This window comes from Carassius carassius, chromosome 7 (genome assembly GCF_963082965.1).
Source record: "Carassius carassius chromosome 7, fCarCar2.1, whole genome shotgun sequence".
Classification (NCBI taxonomy): domain Eukaryota; kingdom Metazoa; phylum Chordata; class Actinopteri; order Cypriniformes; family Cyprinidae; genus Carassius; species Carassius carassius.
Window position 1 is genome coordinate 1,008,199 of NC_081761.1, and position 24,584 is coordinate 1,032,782.

At 33.7% G+C, this 24,584-nt stretch overlaps 1 protein-coding gene across 2 annotated transcripts; it reads right to left on the reverse strand.

Moving 5' to 3' along the window:
* Positions 1-6,963: 6,963 nt before the first annotated feature.
* LOC132142970 (uncharacterized) lies at positions 6,964-15,973 on the reverse strand. 2 transcript variants are annotated; one of them, XM_059553147.1, is made up of 5 exons: positions 15,836-15,973; positions 14,043-14,324; positions 8,358-8,624; positions 7,232-7,384; positions 6,964-7,147 (listed from the first exon to the last, which is right to left on the reverse strand). In XM_059553147.1, the coding sequence occupies exons 2-5, from the start codon at positions 14,302-14,304 to the stop codon at positions 7,053-7,055; spliced, it is 777 nt and encodes a 258-aa protein (XP_059409130.1). In that variant the 5' UTR covers positions 14,305-14,324; positions 15,836-15,973; the 3' UTR covers positions 6,964-7,052. The 2 variants fall into 2 exon arrangements, with proteins under 2 accessions (XP_059409130.1, XP_059409129.1); XM_059553146.1 differs by having other exon boundaries at positions 6,964-7,152; positions 15,836-15,972.
* Positions 15,974-24,584: the final 8,611 nt, after the last annotated feature.

Below are 24,584 nucleotides of genomic sequence, written 5' to 3' on the forward strand. Positions count from 1 at the left end.
AATGCATTGACTTTGACTCGCCTGAGATCTACAAAATATCTTAATGGATCATGATCTTTACTTAAATACAAATCAGTTGAGATGGCAAACAATTCACAAGTAGAAGTTTATATGAATGCATCTCTGATGGGAACTGACTGTCTTTAGGAAAGTTTAGATGGCTTTTTTTTTTTTAAATCTTATTTTAAAACTAGCATGCGCTCACGTCTGCTAAACAAACGCTAGTGTCAAAACTGAGACTTCAAGATAAACATACGCAACAACACACTTAACACCCTGTGCACGACTACTTACTTAAACATGAAACAAATGCCACAATTTAACCAAGTGATATATTGTCGAAAAATCTATTTATCCATTCTAGTAAATTAAAAACTATAAAGTAATCATTTTAAATAATAACTATTTTAAACAAGATATGTACATTTTCTGAAAAATAAAATGTGAGTGGCAATTGGTAGAGTGCCACTCGTGCATTTGTATTTGGTTGCTAGGGTGTTGATAGCAGTTGCTAGGTGCAAGAGTATTCTGGGTTGTTTGCTAGATCATTGCTAAGTTGTCGCTAAGCTGTTTTGGGTAGTTGCTAGGGTGGTTACTAGGGCATTGCCTTTAGTGCTAGGGTGTTGCTAGGCAATTGCAAGTGTTTTGCCAGGTAGTTGCTAGGGCATTGCTATGTGGTTTCTAGGCAGTTGCTCTGTGGTTACTAGGGAACTGTATTCGGTTGCTAGGGTATTGACAGGCAGTTGCTAGGGTTTTGCTAGACAGTTGCTAGAGTTTTGCTAGGGCATTGCTATATGGTTGCTAGGCAGTTTTGGGTAGTTGTTAACTTGCTAGTGTGTTCCTAGGCAGTTGCTAGGTCACTGCTTTGTGATTGCCAGCGAGTTTTGGGTAGTTGCAATGTATTTGGTTGCTAGGGTGTTGGCAGGTAGTTGCTAGGGTATTGCTATGTGGTTTCTAGGAAGCTGCTAGAGTGTTCTGGGTGGTTGCTAGAGCATTGCTACTGTAGATTAGTAGTTTGGGGTAGTTGCTAGGGTGTTTTTCTAGGCAGTTTTCACAGCATTGCTTTGTGGTTGCCAGGTAGTTTCTGTGGTGTTCTGGGTAGTTGCCAGGGGCAGTGTTGGGTGGTTGCTAGGGTGCTTTTAGGAAGTTGCTAAGTTGTTGCTAGTGTGGATGTTCTGGGGGTTGCTAGCATAATAAATAAAAATACAACTGTTCATTTTTAGCCACTAAATAATATTAGGTACAGATACAGATTGTATCTTTAATGTGGATATTTAATGTAGAAATCAAAAAGAAGGTTAATAAATGCTTCAGAAACATTTTCATTGTTAGTTTAATTTAAATCATGTAAATAAATAGAACCTTAAAGTGTTATCAAATAATTTTAATAATAATAAATAAATAAATAACTCTTCTGCAGAGTTAACTGTTAACTAATAATATATTAGCCTCTATCCTACAAAATGTCACTCTCTGTATGATAAACTGTTTTTATTTCTTCTAAAGAGGTAGTCTGATTGCATGAAGTGTTTGACCTAGAGGATGCAGTGATGCAAGTTTGATCTCATCTATTAGCGCTGACCTTTCAGTGCTGCTGTAAGACCTTAAATCCCAACACACAGGAACTTCCAGAAGAATCAGGCAGCACATCCATAAACAACGACAGAAGCACTGCACCACTGAAATCCTGAATCATGTGCTCAGTGCATTACATTTGCATGAAAAATACCATTAAATGATGAACATATATAAACATCGAAACACCATGCATTCGAAGTGCAAAAAAACAAACAAAAAAACATGCATGTTCACAAACCATTGCATTTCATTTGCATGGAAAAATACCATCAGATAAATAAGACTGAGATTATATTTTTAGTTTAACTTTGCTTTCTAAATCTGATGATCAAATCAATCAAACACACTGAGCAAACACACACAATCACAGTCAGAATGTTAACTAGCATCACATGAGTGACCCACATCAAGAGATTTAGGGTCTGTTGCTCATTTACTTCTACTGTGAAATTATGTAATGGCATCGTCTGAACAGCAAATACAACATATACTATGCATGCATAATAATGATGCATTAAATATATATATTCATTTGCCTGAGTGTGAGCAATTAACATGCATAACCATGATTTTCAGGCAAAACCTTTATAAAAGAAATGGTACTTTGATATGGTTGTAAGATTCAGATGTGCATGCTATTGGAAGGTAATATCAAAGAGCATATGCAATAATATTATTAACAAGTCCACAACTAGTACTTCAATGGTATTGACCATAAAGACAAAATAATACCATGGTACAACTGCAACATCATCCAGATAGCAAAAACTGTAAGTTTGATAAACTTTAGAATGTAGAATGTTAGCTAGCTAGAATGTAATGACTACAGGCCTGTGGCTTTAACATCCGTAGTCATGAAGTTATTCGAAAAACTGGTGCTGGCCCATCTGAAGGACATCACTGGACCCTTGCTAGATCCTCTTCAGTTTGCCTACAGAGCAAACAGGTCTGTGGACGATGCAGTAAACATTGGATTGCATTATGTTCTGCAACACCTAGACAGACCGGGGACCTATGTGAGGATCCTGTTTGTGGACTTCAGCTCGGCTTTTAATACGATAATCCCAAACCTCCTCCTGCCCAAACTAACTCAGCTCTCCGTGCCCACCTCCGTCTGTCAGTGGATCAACAGCTTCCTGACAGACAGGCAGCAGCTAGTGAGGCTGGGAAAATACACATCCAGCACCCGTACAATCAGCACCGGAGCTCCCCAGGGCTGTGTTCTCTCCCCACTGCTCTTCTCCCTGTACACTAATGATTGCACATCTAAGGACCCCTCTGTCAAGCTCCTGAAGTTTGCAGATGACACCACACTCATCGGCCTCATTCAGGACAGTGACGAGTCTGCTTACAGACAGGAGGTTAAAGAGCTGGCTGTCTGGTGCACTCTCAACAACCTGGAGCTTAACACGCTCAAAACAGTGGAGATGATCGTGGACTTCAGGAGAAACCCCCCTGCACTCCCCCCACTCACCATCATGAACAGCACTGTGACTGCAGTGGAGTCATTCAGGTTCCTGGGCACCACTATCTCTCAGGACCTGAAGTGGGACATTCACATTGACTCCATTGTGAAAAAGGCCCAGCAGAGGTTGTACTTCCTTCGCCAGCTGAGGAAGTTTAACCTGCCACAGGATCTGCTGAAACAGTTCTACTCCACCATCATCGAATCCATCCTCTGCACTTCAGTAACTGTCTGGTTCAGCTCAGCTTCTAAATCGGACCTCAGAAGACTACAGAGGGTAGTCCGGACTGCTGAGCGAATTATCGGTACAACCCTCCCATCTATTCAAGAACTGTACTTATCCAGAGTGAGCAAAAGGGCTGTTAAAATCACTCTGGACCCCTCACATCCAGCACACTCCCTCTTTGAACTGTTGCCATCTGGTCGACGCTACAGAGCACTGAGCACCAGAACGACCAGACACAGGAACAGTTTCTTCCCTCAGGCAATCCATCTTATGAACAGCTGATAATAACTGTGGGACACACTACACTTTATATTTATATACACATACACTTAATTTATCTAACACACATACTTAGTATACACTTACATTTTGCACATAATATACATGTACATACATAACTGCATTTTTGTAATATACCTGCCTACAATTGTCAATTTGTATATTGTTATTCCTTATCTACTTATTTGTATTTTTATATTCTTTTATTATGCGTTTTATGTTCTGTCGCTGTCATTCTGTTGTACTGCGGAGCTTCTGTCACGAAAACAAATTCCTCGTATGTGTAAACATACCTGGCAATAAAGCTCATTCTGATTCTGATTTATGGGAATAACTCTTCAAGCGTTTCTTGCAACTAACCTGACCATGCATTTCTATAGGTTTAATTGCTGACTTACGTGATTTCTGATGAACAGCGGGATACAGTGGGGATCCTGTGGTGTTCTGATCGTGAATGAGTGATGGACAGAAGACCACCAGCGTTTGTTTCCCACCACAAACCACGTGCACTCACTGATAATTCACATGCTACATGTTCGATTCGCCAAATGATTCATTATGTTGAATCGGTTATTTTCATATCTTTTTGTTAAATCCAATCGCAAAATGAGGTGGTATCATAAAACCAGCAACAGCTCATACAATATATGTAGTTTAAACAAGAATTTAATTATAAACAGCAGTATACAATAAATATTTCATTTGAACTGAAGCTAGCTGTTCGAATGAATCGATTCGCTCGAAGTGAATCGGACTCCTTGACGCTACACTTTTTTAATGAAAAAATATCATAGTTCAAAGAGGAAATTGTTAAGTAAATATATAATATATAGAGTTTGGGGGTTTAAACTTTCTGTTTGAAGATTGTTTTCTCAACTTCCTTTCGGAGGTCGTGGAGATTTATGGTAAATGTAGATATATAAAGTACAAAAATGCTAAAGTATGAGATCCTTAACATGTAAAAGTCAACATATTTATAGTTTTTAGAGGGGGGGGGGGGGGGTGAAGACTTAACTTTACTTATATTGACAGATAAACATAAACAGGGAACATGTACATTTCATGTTTTTTTTTTCATATTTTATTTGATAAACATGATGCTGCCAACCATTAAGCTCTCAAAGGACACAAAACACAGCAGGATGACAACATCTATTTACAATCCCAAGAATAAATACTGATCCGATATCCAGAATAAATGAGGCGCTGTGTAGGATTTAAATCAAACTTCGCTTATCAATACATACATAAAACACGTGCATATTCACCTATTAATTACTCACATATACATGCATACTACTGGATGTTCAAAAATACATGTATAAAATACATGTGAACACTAATATGAAATCAATACATATACATAATGTTAGCAATGTATGCATACACACTTGTGTATACGTATAAACTTGATCCGTGCATACACACCTATTAAACACTCTCGCGCATACATAAAAAATAATAACATTTACTAAATTATACAGTTCAGATGAGAAAAACATATGCATTATTTGTGTACACACACACACACACATATATATATATATATGCAAGTGATTTCATATGTGGATGTGCCTGATTTTTCAGTGTAAACGGAAGTCGTTTAATCGTGAACGGAAGTAACCGCATTTGCAATCATGGACAGAGATCTGTGTCATTCCTAATTGTTTGCTCAATCATTCAAAAAAAAAAGTTTTAATAAAGCGAAATCTGAATGTTTTTTAATACACACATGAACTGGAATATAAAGATTCTTAATCTCTCTATTTTTTTTATTTAAATTTTTTTTGTCCCAAAATGATACATTTAGTAGATAAAATGTACTAAGTTATAAAAAGGTTGTAAAATGTCTTTATACACTTTGTTTTTGTCTTTAATCATATACTGCATTGTGGTGCACTTTGAGATGAATTATCCACGGACCATGCTATCACCAGAATATCCACCAACATGATCTTTTTTACTAAACCCTGTATCCACGAAACATGATTTATAAGGTTGTGCTTGATTTGATTACCTTTTTGTTTTTAAATTTGCATATGATGTTTATCTACTACACTGATATAGATCCACCATCCCCTGCATCAGATAAAAAACCAAAAGTTAATTCTGAGAATGTTTACCCATGTATGTGTGCAATAGTGGCTCATATATAACAGGCAGAAGTGCTAGTATCAAACTCTGCTGATTTGTAACATATACATTAATTACAAACAAACAACTTCTCCACATGAACTGTAGGCTCTCGTGCACTTCCATGTGACACCTTTTTTTAAGGAAAAAAAATTAAATAGTTGTTACTGCATACGAGTCTTTATATATAACGTTAGTTCTTTATTCTCAATGACACCAAATATCTTAGACACTGAACATTACCGGCGAGTTCATGGACCATAATATCACACTCGCCAGCAGCAGTAAGGTAACTGGCAGTTTGATCTAGAAAAAGGTGAGAATTTCACAATCTCAAGTTATATATGAGCCACTATTGCACACATACATGGGTAAACATTCTCAGAATTAACTTTTGGTTTTTTTATCTGATGCAGGGGATGGTGGATCTATATCAGTGTAGTAGTTAAACATCATATGCAAATAAAAACTTGTATACTATTTGATACGAATATTGTATTATTAACCAGTTTTGAATTTTTACTACATTCTGTTCCTGAAATCCACACTTTTGAAATCAAGATGATCAAAGGTAATCGAATCAAGCACAACCTTATAAATCATGTTTCGTGGATACAGGGTTTAGTAAAAAAGATCATGTTGGTGGATATTCTGGTGATAGCATGGTCTGTGGATAATTCATCTCAAAGTGCACCACAACGCAGTATATGATTAAAGACAAAAACAAAGTGTATAAAGACATTTTACAACCTTTTTACAACTATATAGTACATTTTATCTTCTAAATGTAGCATTTTGGGGCAAAAAAAATGTAATAAAAAAAATAGAGAGATTAAGAATCTTTATATTCCAGTTCATGTGTGTATTAAAAAACATTCAGCTTTCGCTAAAAATCGACTTCCGTTTACACTGAAAATTCACGCACATCTACATATGAAATCACTTGTATATATATATATATATGTGTGTGTGTGTGTGGGGGGGGTGTGTGTGTACACAAATAATGCATGTTTTTTTCATCTGAACTGTTATTTTTTATGTATGCACGAGTGTTTTATGGATGTGTATGCACGGATCAAGTTTATACGTATGTGCGAGTGTCTGTAGGTGTACAGTATGTATGATTTCATATTAGTGTTCACGTGTATTTTATGTATGTATTTTTGAACATCCAGTAGTATGCATGTATATGTGAGTAATTTATAGGTGAATATGCACGTGTTTTATGTATGTATTGATAAGCGAAGTTTGATTTAAATCCTACACGGCGCCTCATAAGAATATCTTAATTAAGCACTGATTTGATGATGACGAAATCACAGTGGAGGCAGATCTGGGCTGCTGAGAAGCTCCTGAGCAACATCTGAGTCTCTAAGAGCGAAGAAAGTCACTCCAGAGCTGTACGCCGCGGGAATCACCAGATGCGTTTTCATGGGATGCTCTTCCTCGCTGATCATCTGTCTGACCTGATCTATAAAGGAAAGAAGCTCACGGTCAGCTCAGTGTAAGACAAGTCAGCTCAAGTCATTATAAAGAAGAGAGGGTCGCACCCTCCACGTTTAATGTTTTCCAGCGCAGGTCGGGATGCTGATCTGATATCTGTGATAGATGAGCGTCAGGTGTCAGTCTCTTCAGAACGTCTTCACGGCGAACGAGTAGAACTGACTCGCTGCACAGACGCTCGTGAACCTCCTCTTCACTCACTGAGGACACAATAACAAGCTAAGCATCGGAGAAGAAACTGATGTGTCTATATTTATATCTATAGTTTAATAGGAGTATTTTAATGGTGCTACTGTATAACAGCACAGTGTATAGGCTACTATATATATATATATATATAAGTAGCTTTTATTTGTGTATTTTCAGTTTTCTTTTCATTTTAGTTACATTTTTAGAATGTGCTTTTTTATTTTACTTTTTTTGTGTTTTTAAAAATTGTTTGGGTTTCCTTCTTTCTTTTTTATATTACTTTAAATATTGTTTTTATTTATTTATTAATTTTATTAATCTCAGTTGGTAAAATCAGTGCTTCAATTTCAACTCTTCTAATTTTGTTAAGTATATTTCATCTTAATTCCAAGTGACATTTTTAAATGGTTTTATAATATATCATAATATAATATATAAATATACACAGTACATAAGAGTAACAAAATATTTATTTAATATTTTTAAATAAATAACTACTATATATTAAAAATAACTTAACAATATATAATACTACCATGATATATAATCAATCTTTATTTTAAAAAATAAGTAATTTTTAATAAATATTTTAATAAAAAATTGACAAATAAGCAGATTTAAAAGATAATATATGTATATATATATATATATGGCTTAATGCATTACACACAGCAAGGGCTTTTTTAAATTCTATGATAAAAAATAAAACAAAAATAACAAAAAAAGAATAAAGCAAGTAGTTTGTAAATGAACAGAGTGAAAGTTTTTTTTAAGAATAGAATTAGAATAGAGTGCTAGAGTTAGAGGGTCAAATATAGATAGAATGAACTTTTATTAGTATTTCAGTTTTAGTTATTTTAAATAAATTAAGTTAAATGTTGCTTTGACAACTAGCTGAAATAAAATTATCAAAAAGGTTTTACTTGTGGTTTTATATATGGTTCTCATTATAAAGACCCTGGTGGTGTGTGAGTTGGGACACACCCACGTCCAGCGGGTTGGTCATGAACACAGCACCGGGTGCGACTCCGAAGATGAGCTGGTGATGCCAGGCGTCAGGAATCTCTTCTCCTTCAGGAACGGCCCGCTGCATGTTCATGGTGGCGATGGGAACAGCTCCACGCCGAATCCAGTGCGCCAACCACGGCACCAGCTTCAGCCTCCGCTGCGGATACAGGCCAAAAAACCGTCCCACAACACGGCCCCCGCTGGCCTGCTCGGCCCCGGAGACCAGCTGCAGGTGTGTGGCCCCTGGAGGAGCACGAGAGCACTGGTTTAGACAAGCATTTGCTAAGCGGGTGAGGAAAAGCTCATAATTAAAGTATATTTAAAATAAACTATAAAATTATATATTTTAAAATCAAATTATTTGTTTACTAATAAATGTAACTAATTTAAATATTAATAAAACAAAATAAATTAACCAAATTCATAGTATCACAGTACTGAGACTGCTCTAACTAGAGTTACAAATGGCCTGCTCTCATTATCTGATTGTGGTTGTATCTCTTTATTAGTGCTATTGGTTCTTAGTGCTGCGTTCGACACTATTGATCACAACATTCTTTTGTATAGACTAGAAAACTTTGTTGACATTAATGGAAGTGCATTAGCATGGTTTAAATCGTACTTATATGACCGCCATCAGTTCGTAGCTGTGAATGAAGAGGTATCATATCGATCACAAGTGCAGTATGGAGTACCTCAAGGCTCAGTACTAGGGCCGCTACTCTTCACGCTTTACATGTTACCCTTGGGAGATATCATCAGAAAACACGGTGTTAGCTTTCACTGTTATGCTGATGATACTCAGCTGTATATTTCTTTGTGGCCCGATGAAACACACCAATTTGAAAAACTAACAGAATGCATAGTCGATATAAAAAACTGGATGACGAGTAATTTCTTACTGATAAATTCTGAAAAAACAGAGGTGTTAAATATAGGACCTAAAAACTCTGCTTGTAATAACCTAGAACACTGTCTAAGACTTGATGGTTGCTCTGTCAATTCTTCGTCATCAGTTAGGAACCTAGGTGTGCTATTTGATCGCAATCTTTCCTTAGAAAGCCACGTTTCTAGCATTTGTAAAACTGCATTTTTCCATCTCAAAAATATATCTAAATTACGGCCTATGCTCTCATTGTCAAATGTCATAGAAAAGTTAATTAATGTGTTTATGACCTCAAGGTTAGATTATTGTAATGCTTTATCGGGTGGTTGTTCTGCACGCTTAGTAAACAAACTAAAGCTAGTCCAAAATGCAGCAGCAAGAGTTCTTACTAGAACCAGGAAGTATGACCATATTAGCCCGGTCCTGTCAACACTGCACTGGCTCCCTATCAAACATCGTATAGATTTTAAAATATTGCTTATTACTTATAAAGCCCTGAATGGTTTAGCACCTCAGTATTTGAATGAGCTCTTGTTACATTATAATCCTCTATGTCCGCTACGTTCTCAAAACTCAGGCAATTTTATAATACCTAGAATATGGCACCTGAACTCTGGAATAACCTACCTAACATTGTTTGGGAGGCAGACACACTCTTGCAGTTTAAATCTAGATTAAAGACCCATCTCTTTAACCTGGCTTATACATAACATACTAATACACTTTTAATATCCAAATCCGTTAAAGGATTTTTAGGCTGCATTAATTAGGTAAACCAGAACCGGGAACACTTCACATAACACCCGATGTACTTGCTACATCATTAGAAGAATGGCATCTACGCTAATATTAGTCTGTTTCTCTCTTATTCCCAGGTCACCGTAGCCACCAGATCCAGTCTGTGTCCAGATCAGAGGGTCACTGCAGTCACCCGATCCAGTACGTATCCAGACCAGATGGTGGATCAGCACCTAGAAAGGACCTCTACATCCCTGAAAGACAGCGGAGACCAGGACAAATAGAGCCCCAGATACAGATCCCCTGTAAAGACCTTGTCTCAGAGGACCACCAGGACAAGACCACAGGAAACAGATGATTCTTCTGCACAATCTGACTTTGCTGCAGCCTGGAATTGAACTACTGGTTTCGTCTGGTCAGAGGAGAACTGGCCCCCCAACTGAGCCTGGTTTCTCCCAAGGTCTATTCCTCATTCTGTCACCGATGGAGTTTTGGTTCCTTGCCGCTGTCGTCTCTGGCTTGCTTAGTTGGAGACACTCGTATATCGTCTCGATATGGTTGACTTGATTGCAAATAAATGCACAGACATTATTTAAACTGAACTGAGATGATGACATCACTGAATTCAATTATGAACTGCATCTTGCTTTACTGACGCACTGTTTTTCTAATTAATGTTGTTCAGTTGCTTTGACATAATCTGTTTTGTTTAAAACGCTATATAAAAAAGGTGACTTGACTTGAACAATTAAAATGTTACTAAAATAACAAATTAATAAAATTTAGATTAACAAATTAACTGAAATCAAACAGACATAGCATTAAGTACTATTATATGTACTTTTACAGTAGCTAAGTAGCATTTATTTGTGTATTTTCAGTTTTAGTTTAATTTTAGGTATATTTTTATTTTACTTTTTGGTGTTTTTAAATATTACTTAGGTTTAATTATTTTTTTTTAAATATTACTTTAAATATTTCTATTATTATTATTTTTTTTTTTTTCAGTTTCGTAAAATTAGTGCTTCACCTTCAACTCTTATATGCAATAATAAATAATATATAAATTAAAATATTACTAAAATAATAAATTAATAACATTTTAATAAATAAAAAAATCTGCACAATTAATTGAAATAAAACAGAAATGGCACTAAATACGTTTATAGTCTGCGTGTTTCACAGCAAAGCACAGCACTGTTACACTCAAGCAGAGTATAATTCAGTGTTTTCAACATTTCGGTTTACAGTAAATCGTGTTTCTCAGTAACTTGAACTTTGTTTAGTTTAATGTGCATTTTGGGCATGCCAGTTTAATTTATTTTCACTGATATTCGTCCAAAATAAAAGCCTGAGGATTTTAAAGTTTGAAAGTGAATTTCAATTGAAGATATTATTAATAACAATATAACTTGCAGTGTGTGTGTGTGTGTGTATGTATATATATATATATATATATATATATATATATATATAATAAAAAAAAAAAGTTAAATAAATGATTAAATATTTTATGTTTGCTTGCATATCATGTGACCATTTACCAACATCAGAGATACTGCTATAGTTCACTATAGTGTAGTATTTTTGTTTTTTTTTGCAATTTTGAATGACATCGTTTCTGTTTTCTTTTTAACCCTCTGGGGTCTAAGGGGGTTTTGGGGGCCTGGAGAAGGTTTGTCATGCCCTGACTTTTATGCTTTTTTCAGTAGCTTATAAACAGATACATGGCTAAGGTCTGAAAACACTATATTCAGTACAAACTGTGCTACAATAATAATATAAATAGCATACATGTGCTTTTGGGAAAACAACTTTTATGCATGGTTAGTGAAAAAAGTCACTGAAATAAGGTCATAAAACACGAACAGAACATTTGCTCACGAGACTGTCAAACCTGGAGCTTGTAGCCTAGAATGTTTGCTTCAAAATGATGTGAAATTTTCTAAGACAGTTTTGTTTCTTAAGGGCATATGTGAGTAGGCGTGAATGATCACGAATATTAGTGTAATTTACACCTGAGAAGACAAAGGCCCGCATAATGAGCTGCATAATGAGTCTTTCAGTCAGCTGTGTGACTGAGAGGAAAGAGTTACAAGAAAGAATGTGAGGACAAAATAAATGTATAAGTGAGTATAAGTGAAGTGACATTCGGCCAAGTATGGTGACCCATACTCAGAATTTGTACTCTGCATTTAACCCATCCGAAGTGCACACACACAGAGCAGTGAACACACACACACACTGTGAGCACACACCCGGAGCAGTGGGCAGCCATTTATGCTGCAGCGCCCGGGGAGCAGTTGGGGTTCAGTGCCTTGCTCAAGGGCACCTAAGTCGTGGTATTGAGGGTGGAGAGAGAACTGTACATGCACTCCCCCCACCCACAATTCCTGCCGGCCCGGGACTCGAACTCACAACCTTTCGATTGGGAGTCCGACTCTCTAACCACCAGGCCACGACTTCCTGTGTATAATTTTATGTTTGTAGTTTATTCAGAATACATTTAATTATCCCACAAAATAACTTGAGATTCACTTGCGAGTGCAGTAAAACTATTTATTATTAGTAAACAATCAAAGCTGACTATCAAAACTGAATTTTTAGCATCATTACTCCAGTAACACGGTCCTTCAGAAATCCTTCTAGGATGAAGTTCAATTCTTAGATGTGTTCCAGGTTCCTGAGTGGGCTTCTTATTTGCATTGGCTCACTTTGCATAAGGTTCTTTTGCAATATTATCGTCACATCTGAAATAAAAAAGTAAGCATGTTGTTTACACAAATAAACTGAATGAAACGTTGTAATGTTTCACTTGATTATATATTAAGTTAGAAGTTATAGTTTGGAAAAAGTCTAACTAGTAAAATGTGAACATGTTATATGAAAACTAATACAAGTAGATTAATAATAATAATAATAATAAAAGACTTACTTGTGCTGGATCAAGCCGCTTCATTCTTTTTTCTGAGGTTATCCAAATCTTATTCCTCTCAGCACGTCTTCCTGGGATGAATTATGTCTTATTCCAATCAGCGAGAAGCGGACAGTAATATAAATAATAATAAAAACTTGAAGAACAGTCTCGCTGTTTTGTTAGCTGTTATGTGGGCGTTTACACACCGCGAGCTTCCCGTTGTCTATTATAATATCAATAAAGTGTTCAGCACGTGGGCAATCATGCAAGACGTCAAGCTTTCTATAGATATATCTCTCATGTTGAGTATTCACTGAGTTACAGTTCATTTTAATGACGGGTTTGTAAATGAAGATCAGCGCAGACAAAGGCTGCAGACAGCACACCTTGTTTGTTTTCTTTATTTTACAAATGCACAAAGTTTTGTTGTTATTATGCCAGCATACAAAAAAAGAAAAGCCTTTAAAGATTTGATTGATGTATTGCTCTGAAGTGTAATTTAAGTTCTTTTATCAGGAGAAGATGACGCAAAACGCTTATCCGTGTTGATCGACTCACAACTTTTTTGCTATTTTTTTATTTTAATTTTAATTTGAGTTATTTAAGTGCATCAAGTTAAACTAAATACAAATTTAAATATGTTGCTTTGGCAGCTAGCTGAAATATATATATATTTTTAAATATTTTAATTTATTTCAGTTAAGTAACAAAAATGTTTTTGCGATTTTACTTTTAGTTAATATAGTGTCTGCCACAAATGTGCGAATGTGTCATTAATTACTAAAATATTATCGGAAAATCTCAGGGACATAAGTATTAAAGCTGCAGTCCGTTACTTTTATTTAATTTTTTTGGTTAAAAATGATCTAATATTTGTTTAAAACTATTTATTTTTACCGTACCGAGAACCGTGGATTTTCACTGGTATCGGTACCGAATACTGAAATTTTGGTACCGTGACAACACTACTCCCCAAAGTAAAAAAATGGGGGCAAATATTGTCCTTAATGGAAAAGGTGTGATTGCGATCTAAGTTGGGGTAAATGCAAAGAATTGTAAATGCACCAGGGGGTATGCTACTGTAAAAAGTTTGAGAAGCACTGGTTTAGAGCATCTGTACCGGCCTTGCTGCGGGAGTGCAGGTAATCATGCAGCGGCGCCTCGTTCCTCCTCAGACTCGTCCTGACGCAGTGATCGACCGTCTCTGGAGTCACCGTGATGCCCAGCGCCTGCAGGACGTCCACCACCGCTGTGGCTCCACACGCCGAGGCCCCGATCTGCAGCGTCTGCCTCTGAACGGCCTCCTGGATGCTCCACAGCATGGCCGTGTGTTTCTGTGCCTCCTCAGCTTCGGCTCCAGATCCGGATCCCTTCGCCTCCATCTCTTCTAGATGCTGACGTGCTGGAAACACACGCAAAAGAGCTGCATTTATAAGTGCTGTGGTTAGCCACGCCCCCTCTTTCCAAAGCTCCACCCACAAACACATGCAAATATACCAATACAAGAAAAATCAAATATGTGAAGTGAATCATATATGCCAAAAATCATTAGGATATTACGTACAGATCATGTTCCATGAAGATATTTTGTACATTTCCTACCGTAAATATATAAAAACTTCATTTTTGATTAGTAATACGCATTCCCAAGAACTTCATTTGGACAACTTTAAAGGTGATTTTCTCAATATTTTGATCTCAGTCAAATATTGTCTTATCATAACAAACCATACATCAATGGAAATCAATCAATTCATAATTTACTGAAAGTTATAATTGTCAGAAGAAATCGCTGCATATTCATATTACAATTTCATAACTACAAACAATTATAATGTTCTCAATTGTTATCAATGCATGATTTTATTTGATAAAATTGCCTCTTGTTTGACATTTTTACAATTTAGCTGGTTTGAAAATGCTAAATGAAACATAAAACTCATTATCTTAATGTTCCCAAGCAACATCACTGTCATCATTATTAATTAACTTACTAATTGAGCAACATCTAGTTATTCTTAAACATAAACACAGCTCTTTTGCAGCTTTGTGTTAAAATATCAAATAAGAGATTTATTGACAAAATATTTATCAAAACAATTGTACATTTATATTATTGTGTCATAAATATAATTGTGATCATTAAACATTTTGGGGAAATTACATTACTCCACATTTTGGCATACAATTGGATTAAAACAAGTAAAATAAATGTTTATGTTTAAGATGATAACTCAGCACTGCTTAATTATTTAAATATTAAATGTGATGTGGCCCTGACAACTATGTTGCTTGGCAACCTTATTATACATACGTGTTATTATTAAATTAAATATTATATCACTTGGGAATTAAGATCATATTTATATAATTAAACAAGTAATATAATTCTTTATCTTATAAGTTTGCCCAGCAACATGACTGTCAGAAACACAACACGTTTCATGTTTAATTAATGATGCAGAACCCAGTAATATTACATAGTAAAAAAGCTATCTTACATTTGTAATCAAGTTTATGAATTTTTAATGATTTTTAATCATTACCGATTATTATAGTGATTTTGGTGTATCTTTTATTGCTGTTTGTAAAATACTGAGGTAAAGCACTGGAGGACGTTGAGTTGCACGTTTTACCATAGTATAGAAGGGTTTGGGTAGCATTTTACCCTGGTAAATCACTGAGTGATATTTTTAGAGTGTACTGGAGAACATAAATCATGTCAACACTGCTGCATTCATTCATCACAACAGGAGCGTTTTAGTTTAACGTTAACGTAGCATTCATCACGACGCTAGCTCAGTGTTTACAGGCTGTTATGACGCAGATCCCAGCTTCTAAGATATAGTGAGTTAGCTATGCCGACACAACAAGGATAACACATCAAAACGAAGCATCTGGTTCGATACAAACCACTTCACCGTAAGAAACTCGACAGAGCAAAACAATTCTTCACACATCTTCCATTCGCCGCCTGACGGGGTTGTTTTTGTTCCTCGATTAGCTCTCGTGACTCCGTTGAGTGTGTTCTGATTGGCTGGTTGGTCTCAGCAACTGTGCTGTGATTGGTCTATCAAATGTGACAGGATTTGCGCATGATACTTGAGTGAGTTACAAACTGAAACGACAGGATTTTCTTAAAGTGCCCCCTATTTTATGGATTTTTGAAAATGATCTTATTGTGTAATGTTTAAATCTGAAAGTGCACCGTGTATAAAGTTATTTTTTATCAAAAGAAAGAGTGGACTCTGAGTCACTGACATACTTCGTTTTTAAAAACGAATCCCAAGCCGTTTCATGTTGGTGTAAAAAAAAAAAAAAAAAAAAAAAAAAATCGGTAAAAATGGCGGTAAAAAATAAATAAATAGCGGTTTCCCCGGTAACACATGATTCAATGAAAATCAGACCAAACGGACCAATCACCGCAGATTAACGTCACACACAAATAAAAAGACAATCCTTTGGGAGTCATTGAGCAAGTGAGGTAGAAAATAAATGCATATTATAAGACAATTAAGGTATTTTTTTGACCTTGCATGTATGTCAACCCGTTGTTGGGGACTCCCAAAACCAAAATATAACTACTCATAATACTCATAATAGGGGCACTTTAATGCAATTTCAATTAATTTGTTTAAAAAAAACATCTATTATGCTTTCATTAATTGTACATACAGTCATTTAAAGTAATTTCAATTTTATTTCATTCATTCATTTAATGTTCAACCCAACAAGAAACATTCTCAGAATATTCTTGGTTATGAACAAACATTCTGGTAACATTAACTGAACAGTATGCTGCAGTTTAATTTAACAAAGTGTAGTAAATACTATAATATACTATAGTATACTATAGCAGCTAAATATTAAAGTTTACTACAGTATTTACTACAGTTTATGAACTCATATAGTTAATACTAGAGTATGCTGTAGTTTAAATTAACAAAGTGTAGTAGGCTAAATACTAATATAATAAAGTGTACTACAATTTACTACAGTTTAATATGGTAAATACTACAGTTTACTACAGTACTACAGTTTATCAACTCACTATATGTAGTCAATACTAGAGTATGCTGCAGTATAAGTCATATATACTACAGTTTTTATTTACTACAGTTTATGAACTAACTATGGTCGATACTACAGTATGCTGTAGTTTAGGTTAACAAAGTCTAGTAAATACTATAATATACGAGAGTGTTTATATACTACAGTTTATGAACTCACTGGTATGCTGTAGTATATGCAAACAATGTGCAGTAAATATTATAATATACTACAGTATTCTACAGTAGCTACTAAAGTTTACTACTGTATTTACTACAGTTAATGAACTTACTATAGTTAATACTAGAGTATGCTGTAGTTTAAATGAACAAAGTGTAGTAAATACTAATATAGCCTACTACAGTGTACTACAATGTACTACAGTTTAATATGGTAAATACTACAGTACTACAGTTTATGAACTCACTATATACAGTATAGTCGCTACTAATAACCATGGTTTTATTATAGTAAAACTGTAGTAACCCATGTTTTTTTGGCGTGTTGACTACTATTTGTATAACCACAGATTTACTACAAATACCATGGTTAAACCATGGTTAATATAGCAAAACCATGGTTAATTTGTGGTTACCATGGTTTAACTATAGTAACCATGGTTTTTTGGTTTTATTTGTAGTAAAACCATGGTTAATTTTCGTAAGGAGTATGCTGCAGTATAAGTCAAATATACTACAGCTTTTATTTACTATAGTTTATGAACTCACTAGTATGCTGTATTATAAGTAAACAAAATGTAGTAAATAAATACTATAAAATACTACAGTATACTATAATGTACCTACTACAGTTTAATGCATACCTCGTGCATAATATATATATATATATATATATATATATATATATATATATATATATATATATATATATATATATATATATATATATATATATATATATATATATATATATAATATATATAGGCCTATATTTTATATATATATATATATATATAGGCCTATATTATATATTTATATATATATATTTTTTTTATTGTATTTTTTTTTTTTGCTATTGTCACGGGTCGCTACGGTGAAAAATTCATGCATTTATGGGATTTTAAATACTTATTTTTACTAAAATATTTTGTGACGTGTGTTTAATGTCTGCGCGCGTCCACTGGGCGGATGTCACAGCAGTGAATGTGGTGTAGTGTAGTTATGAAGTCGTTGGTTTGGAAATAGCTTTCGCTTTCGAGCGCGTTTTCTGCGTCAGTGAAAGTGTGCGGGGGGCGAGTCAGTGAAAGTGTGCTGATGAACAACGTCTCTGAGAGGAGTAATGCAGACACCAGCTCGAGCTGAGAGGCTACTGGAGATATAGATTTAGGTTAGTTAGGAACACATGGAGCTGGTGAAATGCGAGAGGACTGAATGAAAAGCGCCGAGATGACTTTTGCTCCTGGAGTTCGCTCTGTTTGCTTCAAAGGATTTTCACTTGCGTTGATGCTGTTATCGACATGCTCGCGCAGCGGTGAGTGTCGTTACATAATCAGATGGGCATTATTATCCATATTGTCATGTAAAATATCACTATAAAATATCCTTTAAGTGTGTGTGTGTGTGTGTATATATAACGTATATATAATAGTCTATATACAACGCAATAATAAAACATAACAATTTAATATAATTATTTATTTTTTATAATGTATTTGTTAATGTAATGATACAAATGTATTCCTAAATTTCAGAATCAACACAAAATGAAATGTATAGATAGATAGTTTGAAAGATAGATCAATAGATATCTTTCTGACTTTCTGAAGTTATATATATATATATATATATAATATATAATATATATATATATATATATATATTTTTTTTTTTTTTTTTTTTTTTTTTTCATAGCATGCTATATTCAGAGAGTTGGTATTAAAATGTATTCATAAATGTGTTCATATGCATTTTTTATATTAAAAAAACCTGTACTTTATAAGGTTTTTATTTTATTATATTTAATTTTTACACAAATGAGTACTAACAAATAAGGAGGTTTTAGACAGATTTATTTCACATCTGAGTGCAAATATGTGTCTGGCTGGTACACACCCACACACAAACACACATACACAACACACTAACAAAAAAAGTACCTAAAAGTACCACTGTCTGAACATGTACCACAGTAGTATGTTATTATCTGAGGAATCATTCATGCCATAAATCTCAAAGCACAAAGTATCTGATATCGTTAGCAAAGTATTTTTAAAACGTGTTAATTCAGATCGGAGTGTGAGATGTTTACCTCCTCCACAGACCTTGCTGATACTACTGTTATGGGCACGGAAGGAGAAGCAGCATCTCTTCCCTGCAAGTGTCCTCCGGATTGGCCTCCATATCTGGTCTGGCAAAAGGTTTCCGATAAACAGCAGCTCGTGGTTAATTACTACAAACACAATGACCAAGAAGACAACGACCAAGAAGACAACATCACGGCATCTGAGTTCAGGAACAGAACGGAGCTGAAGCTGAGAGAAAACTGCTCTCTGGAGTTTCACAGAGTGACTCTGTCAGACCAGGGACTGTACGAGTGCTACTATAAGATAACACCATTAAGTCTTGAAAAAATCCGTCTGGTCGTCACAGGTCAGTATAGGTGCATTTATTTTGCACTAAAAAGGTGAATTTTATTTGTTTTAATTGGATTTATTACATTTTAACGGTACTGTGGTTTAACATTAAAATAAATTCTCTTTAAAATTAATTTGCATTCAGAATAAAATCATGATCCTGAGGAAATCAACTTACAAATACATTTTGTGTTAACTACTCATTAAAGAATTTAATTAAATTAATTCCAAAATTAATAACCAGACCTAGTGTTTGTATGTCATTTCGACAACAAAGAAATTGTTTGTTTTTTATGTTCATTCTTATGTTTATATCTCACAATTCTAAATTAATATCTCACAATTCTTTATAATATCTAATTATTCTCACTTTACGTGAAAGTGAAAGTGAAGTGACATTCAGCCAAGTATGGTGACCCATACTCAGAATTTGTGCTCTGCATTTAACCCATCCGAAATGCACACACACAGAGCAGTGAACACACACACACACTGTGAGCACACACCCGGAGCAGTGGGCAGCCATTTATGCTGCGGCGCCCGGGGAGCAGTTGGGGGTTCGATGCCTTGCTCAAGGGCTCCTAAGTCGTGGTATTGAAGGTGGAGAGAGAACTGTACATGCACTCCCCCCACCCACAATTCCTGCCGGCCCGGGACTCGAACTCACAACCTTTCGATTGGGAGTCCGACTCTCTAACCATTAGGCCAGCGACTTCCCCAATACAATGTATGTGTATACACATACACATACACATACACATACACACACATATATATATATATATGATTCGTTGTATGGATCAAAATGATAAATTTTTCTTTTATGCCAAAAATCATTAGGATATTAAGGAAAGATCATGTTCCATGAAGATGCTTTGTAAATATCCTGCCATAAATATATCAAAACTGAAAACATGCACTCCCCCCACCCACAATTCCTGCCAGCCTGAGACTCGAACTCACAACCTTTCGATTGGGAGTCCGACTCTCTAACCATTAGGCCACGACTTCCCCATGACTTTTAATATCTCACAATATCTCATTCTGACTTTATAATATCTCATATTTATGAATTTATATCTCATAATTCTTATTTTATATCTCACAATTCTTATTTTGTAATGTCTCATAATTCTGACTTTATATCATGCAATTATGATTTAATATCTCATAATTCTTATTTTATATCTCTCAATTCTTACTTTATAATGTCTCATAATTCTGACTTTATATCATGCAATTATGAATTTGTATCTCATAATTCTTATTTTATATCTCACAATTCTTATTTTATAATGTCTCATAATTCTGACTATATATCATACAATTATGATTTTATATCTCATGATTCTTATTTTATATCTCATGATTCTTATTTTATAATGTCTCATAATTCTGACTATATATCATGCAATTATGATTTTATATCTCATGATTCGTATTTTATAATGTCTCATAATTCTGACTATATATCATACAATTATGATTTTATATCTCATGATTCTTATTTTATATCTCATGATTCTTATTTTATAATGTCTCATAATTCTGACTATATATCATACAATTATGATTTTATATCTCATGATTCTTATTTTATATCTCATGATTCTTATTTTATAATGTCTCATAATTCTGACTATATATCATGCAATTATGATTTTATATCTCATGATTCTTATTTTATAATGTCTCATAATTCTGACTATATATCATACAATTATGATTTTATATCTCATGATTCTTATTTTATATCTCATGATTCTTATTTTATAATGTCTCATAATTCTGACTATATATCATGAAATTATGATTTTATATCTCATAATTCTTATTTTATATCTCACAATTCTGATTTTATAATGTCTCATAATTCAGACTTTATATCATGCAATTATGATTTTATATCTCATAATTCTTATTTTATATCTCACAATTCTTATTTTATAATGTCTCATAATTCTGACTATATATCATGCAATTATGAATTTGTATATCATAATTCTTATTTTATATCTATCAATTATTACTTTATAATGTCTCATAATTCAGACTTTAGATCAATCAATTATGATTTTATATCTCATGATTCTTATTTTATAATGTCTCATAATTCTGACTATATATCATGCAATTATGATTTTTTATCTCTTAATTCTTATTTTATATCTCACAATTCTTATTTTATAATGTCTCATAATTCTGACTATATATCATGCAATTATGAATTTGTATATCATAATTCTTATTTTATATCTCATGATTCTTATTTTATAATGTCTCATAATTCTGACTATATATCATGCAATTATGATTTTATATCTCATAATTCTTATTTTATATCTATCAATTCTTATTTTATAATGTCTCATAATTCAGACTTTATATCATGCAATTATGAATTTGTATATCATAATTCTTATTTTATATCTATCAATTCTTATTTTATAATGTCTCATAATTCTGACTATATATCATGCAATTATGATTTTATATCTAATTATGATTTTATATATCATAATTCTTATTTTATAATGTCTCATAATTTTGACTATATATCATGCAATTATGATTTTAAATCTCATAATTCTTATTAAGACTTTATAATGTCTCTTAATTCTGACTATAATATCTCAATTCTGACTTGCAATTCGGAAATTTAAATCGCTTAATTCTGAATTGTCAAAATTGTTATATTTAGACTTACCTTTGTCTTAATTCCATGGCAGAAATCAATATTCCATAGCTCAGAGACCTCAGATATTACTCATTCAGCCTTATAAAACTAAATGTGAGCTCTCCAAGTTCTTGTATGCGAAATAAGGAAATGTGTCAAGATACTACAAGATTTTTAGATTCTTTGTCTATTATTATTCATCTGTTCCCTGGGAATCGGAGCAGAGGTTTTGCTGTAGAGCTTTGACTCATCGTTTATCTCATTGCTACCATGCTATGTCAGATTACAGGGTTTGCATAAAAAAGAAAGCATTCTATGACGATTTAAGACTATAAGAAACACCTTTTCACTACTCCAACACGAATAAACAATGAACATCTGTTGTTTCCATAGAAAAACCACAACAAATGACAAGTCAGATGGTCCAGAGCACCATTGTGAGTTCTTCAGTTTCTGTGGTTCTCATCATTGTGATCGCAATTGCTGCTGTATACGTGGGGATTACATGCAGGAATAGACAAAGAAGAGAAATAGAAGTAGAAGAGAAGTAAGTAAATTTTTTTCTGTTCATTGCTATTAAAAGAAATGGAAGCTTACAGTATGAAGATCTTAGATGTAGTATGTGAACTCTTCTTGCACCTTGAAGTTAGTTTAAAAGCTCTGTAACAGTCACATTAAGATGAAACCTGAGCTTATAATCAGCAGTGTTCGTGTGATTTATGGTGTTTTTCTTCCTTTGCAGGAACATTTATTGATGTTGCAATGAGGAGCATTTAACAGCTGTCAATTCAGAGCAAGAACTAGATCTATAGCTACTTTCGAGTGGCTTTTCATGGATGATAGCAAATGCAACAAACAAAACAACAAACTGTACAAGCTCATACACGTCGTGCAGTTCTTATGTGGGTGACCCATTTCACATGCTAACACTCTGCAAACATTTTCTGCTATTTCGCCATTTGTTAAAGGGTTAAATCACCACTGACTAGATGGGCTTTTAATTAAAGCTGGCTGTCTATGCAATAAAAAACGCTTAAAAAAAAAACTAACAAAAAAAAATAGTGCTACATGACTAGATAACAGAAAAATGTGCAAGTATAATCTGCAGTTTTCAGACTTTTGCTAACAAATAAATGTGCATTTATTGTACAGGTCTCACTGATAAAGAATACATATTGTGCATTTATACTATTATACTCTTATACTACTGAAATTGTAACAATACAAAGTTGGTTGAAAATCAGCAAACTTATCCTTTAAAATTTAATAGTCTATAACAATAGTGTAACTGTGAATCCCAAGCACTGGCCAATAATTTCACTTAAGCTTTAACATGGTTATTATTGCTTTTTGCTGCTTAAAACACCTCATTTCAAGAGTTTGGAAGTAAAAGAGGCTGATGTTCATTTTTCAAATTTTCCTTTAACAGATACTTTCTGTCCAATTACACTTTACATCCTTATGTTCGACTTTTATACGCTGTAAAAAAAAAAAAAAAAAAAAAAAAAAGCTCATACCGTGCGTGTAAACGATGTTCTTATAAATATATAGAGAGTACATTACCAAAGCAAAGATGTACATTAAACATATTTACTCAGTGAATTTATAAAGTCATGTCAGATTGAAAACTACATCCTTAGTTTATGTTTGTGTTTTAAGAACAGTGTTGTTTCTGTCTCAATAACATCATTATTATGACTGCAGTGAAACTCGTAATTTGGTATTCGTCATAAATAAGGGAAAACCTAAAAGGACAGAAAAGATTATAGGACATCCTATAAATGTATTATGAATTTGAGTTTATTATGAATCTCTGCTGCATGCATGTAATGTTGAAATCCTGGATGTTGAAGATTTCTAACTATATGATGAATGTTCTAAGAAACATTTTTGTTACATTTGAATGATGTTCAAATCACGACAAGAAAACTAGATGGTTAAAGGTTTAAAGAATATTAAAGACCATTTGAATAATGTTATTTTTTTGGGTGAAAATAAAGTAGAATGTTGTAAAAAAACCTTTTTGTAACCTTTAAATAGCAATCTAATAAGTTAAAAGAGTATTTTTTGAAACAATGTGCTTATAATGTTTTTATAACCTAAATTTGTTACCTAAATGTAGCTTTAAAGAACATTCAAAATAATGTTTGGAAAATGATAGAATTAAATGTTTCCTTCATGATTTCTATAAAGTTCAAATTCCAAAAAAAAAAGAAAAAAAAAAAAAGAAACGATTTTAAACCTTTAAACAAATAACATTTTCATTACTTAAGATAACTTTATCAGAATGATCTTAAAACATATTAAAGTTTCTTAGGATTGTGCTCTGAAGTCCAAAATAA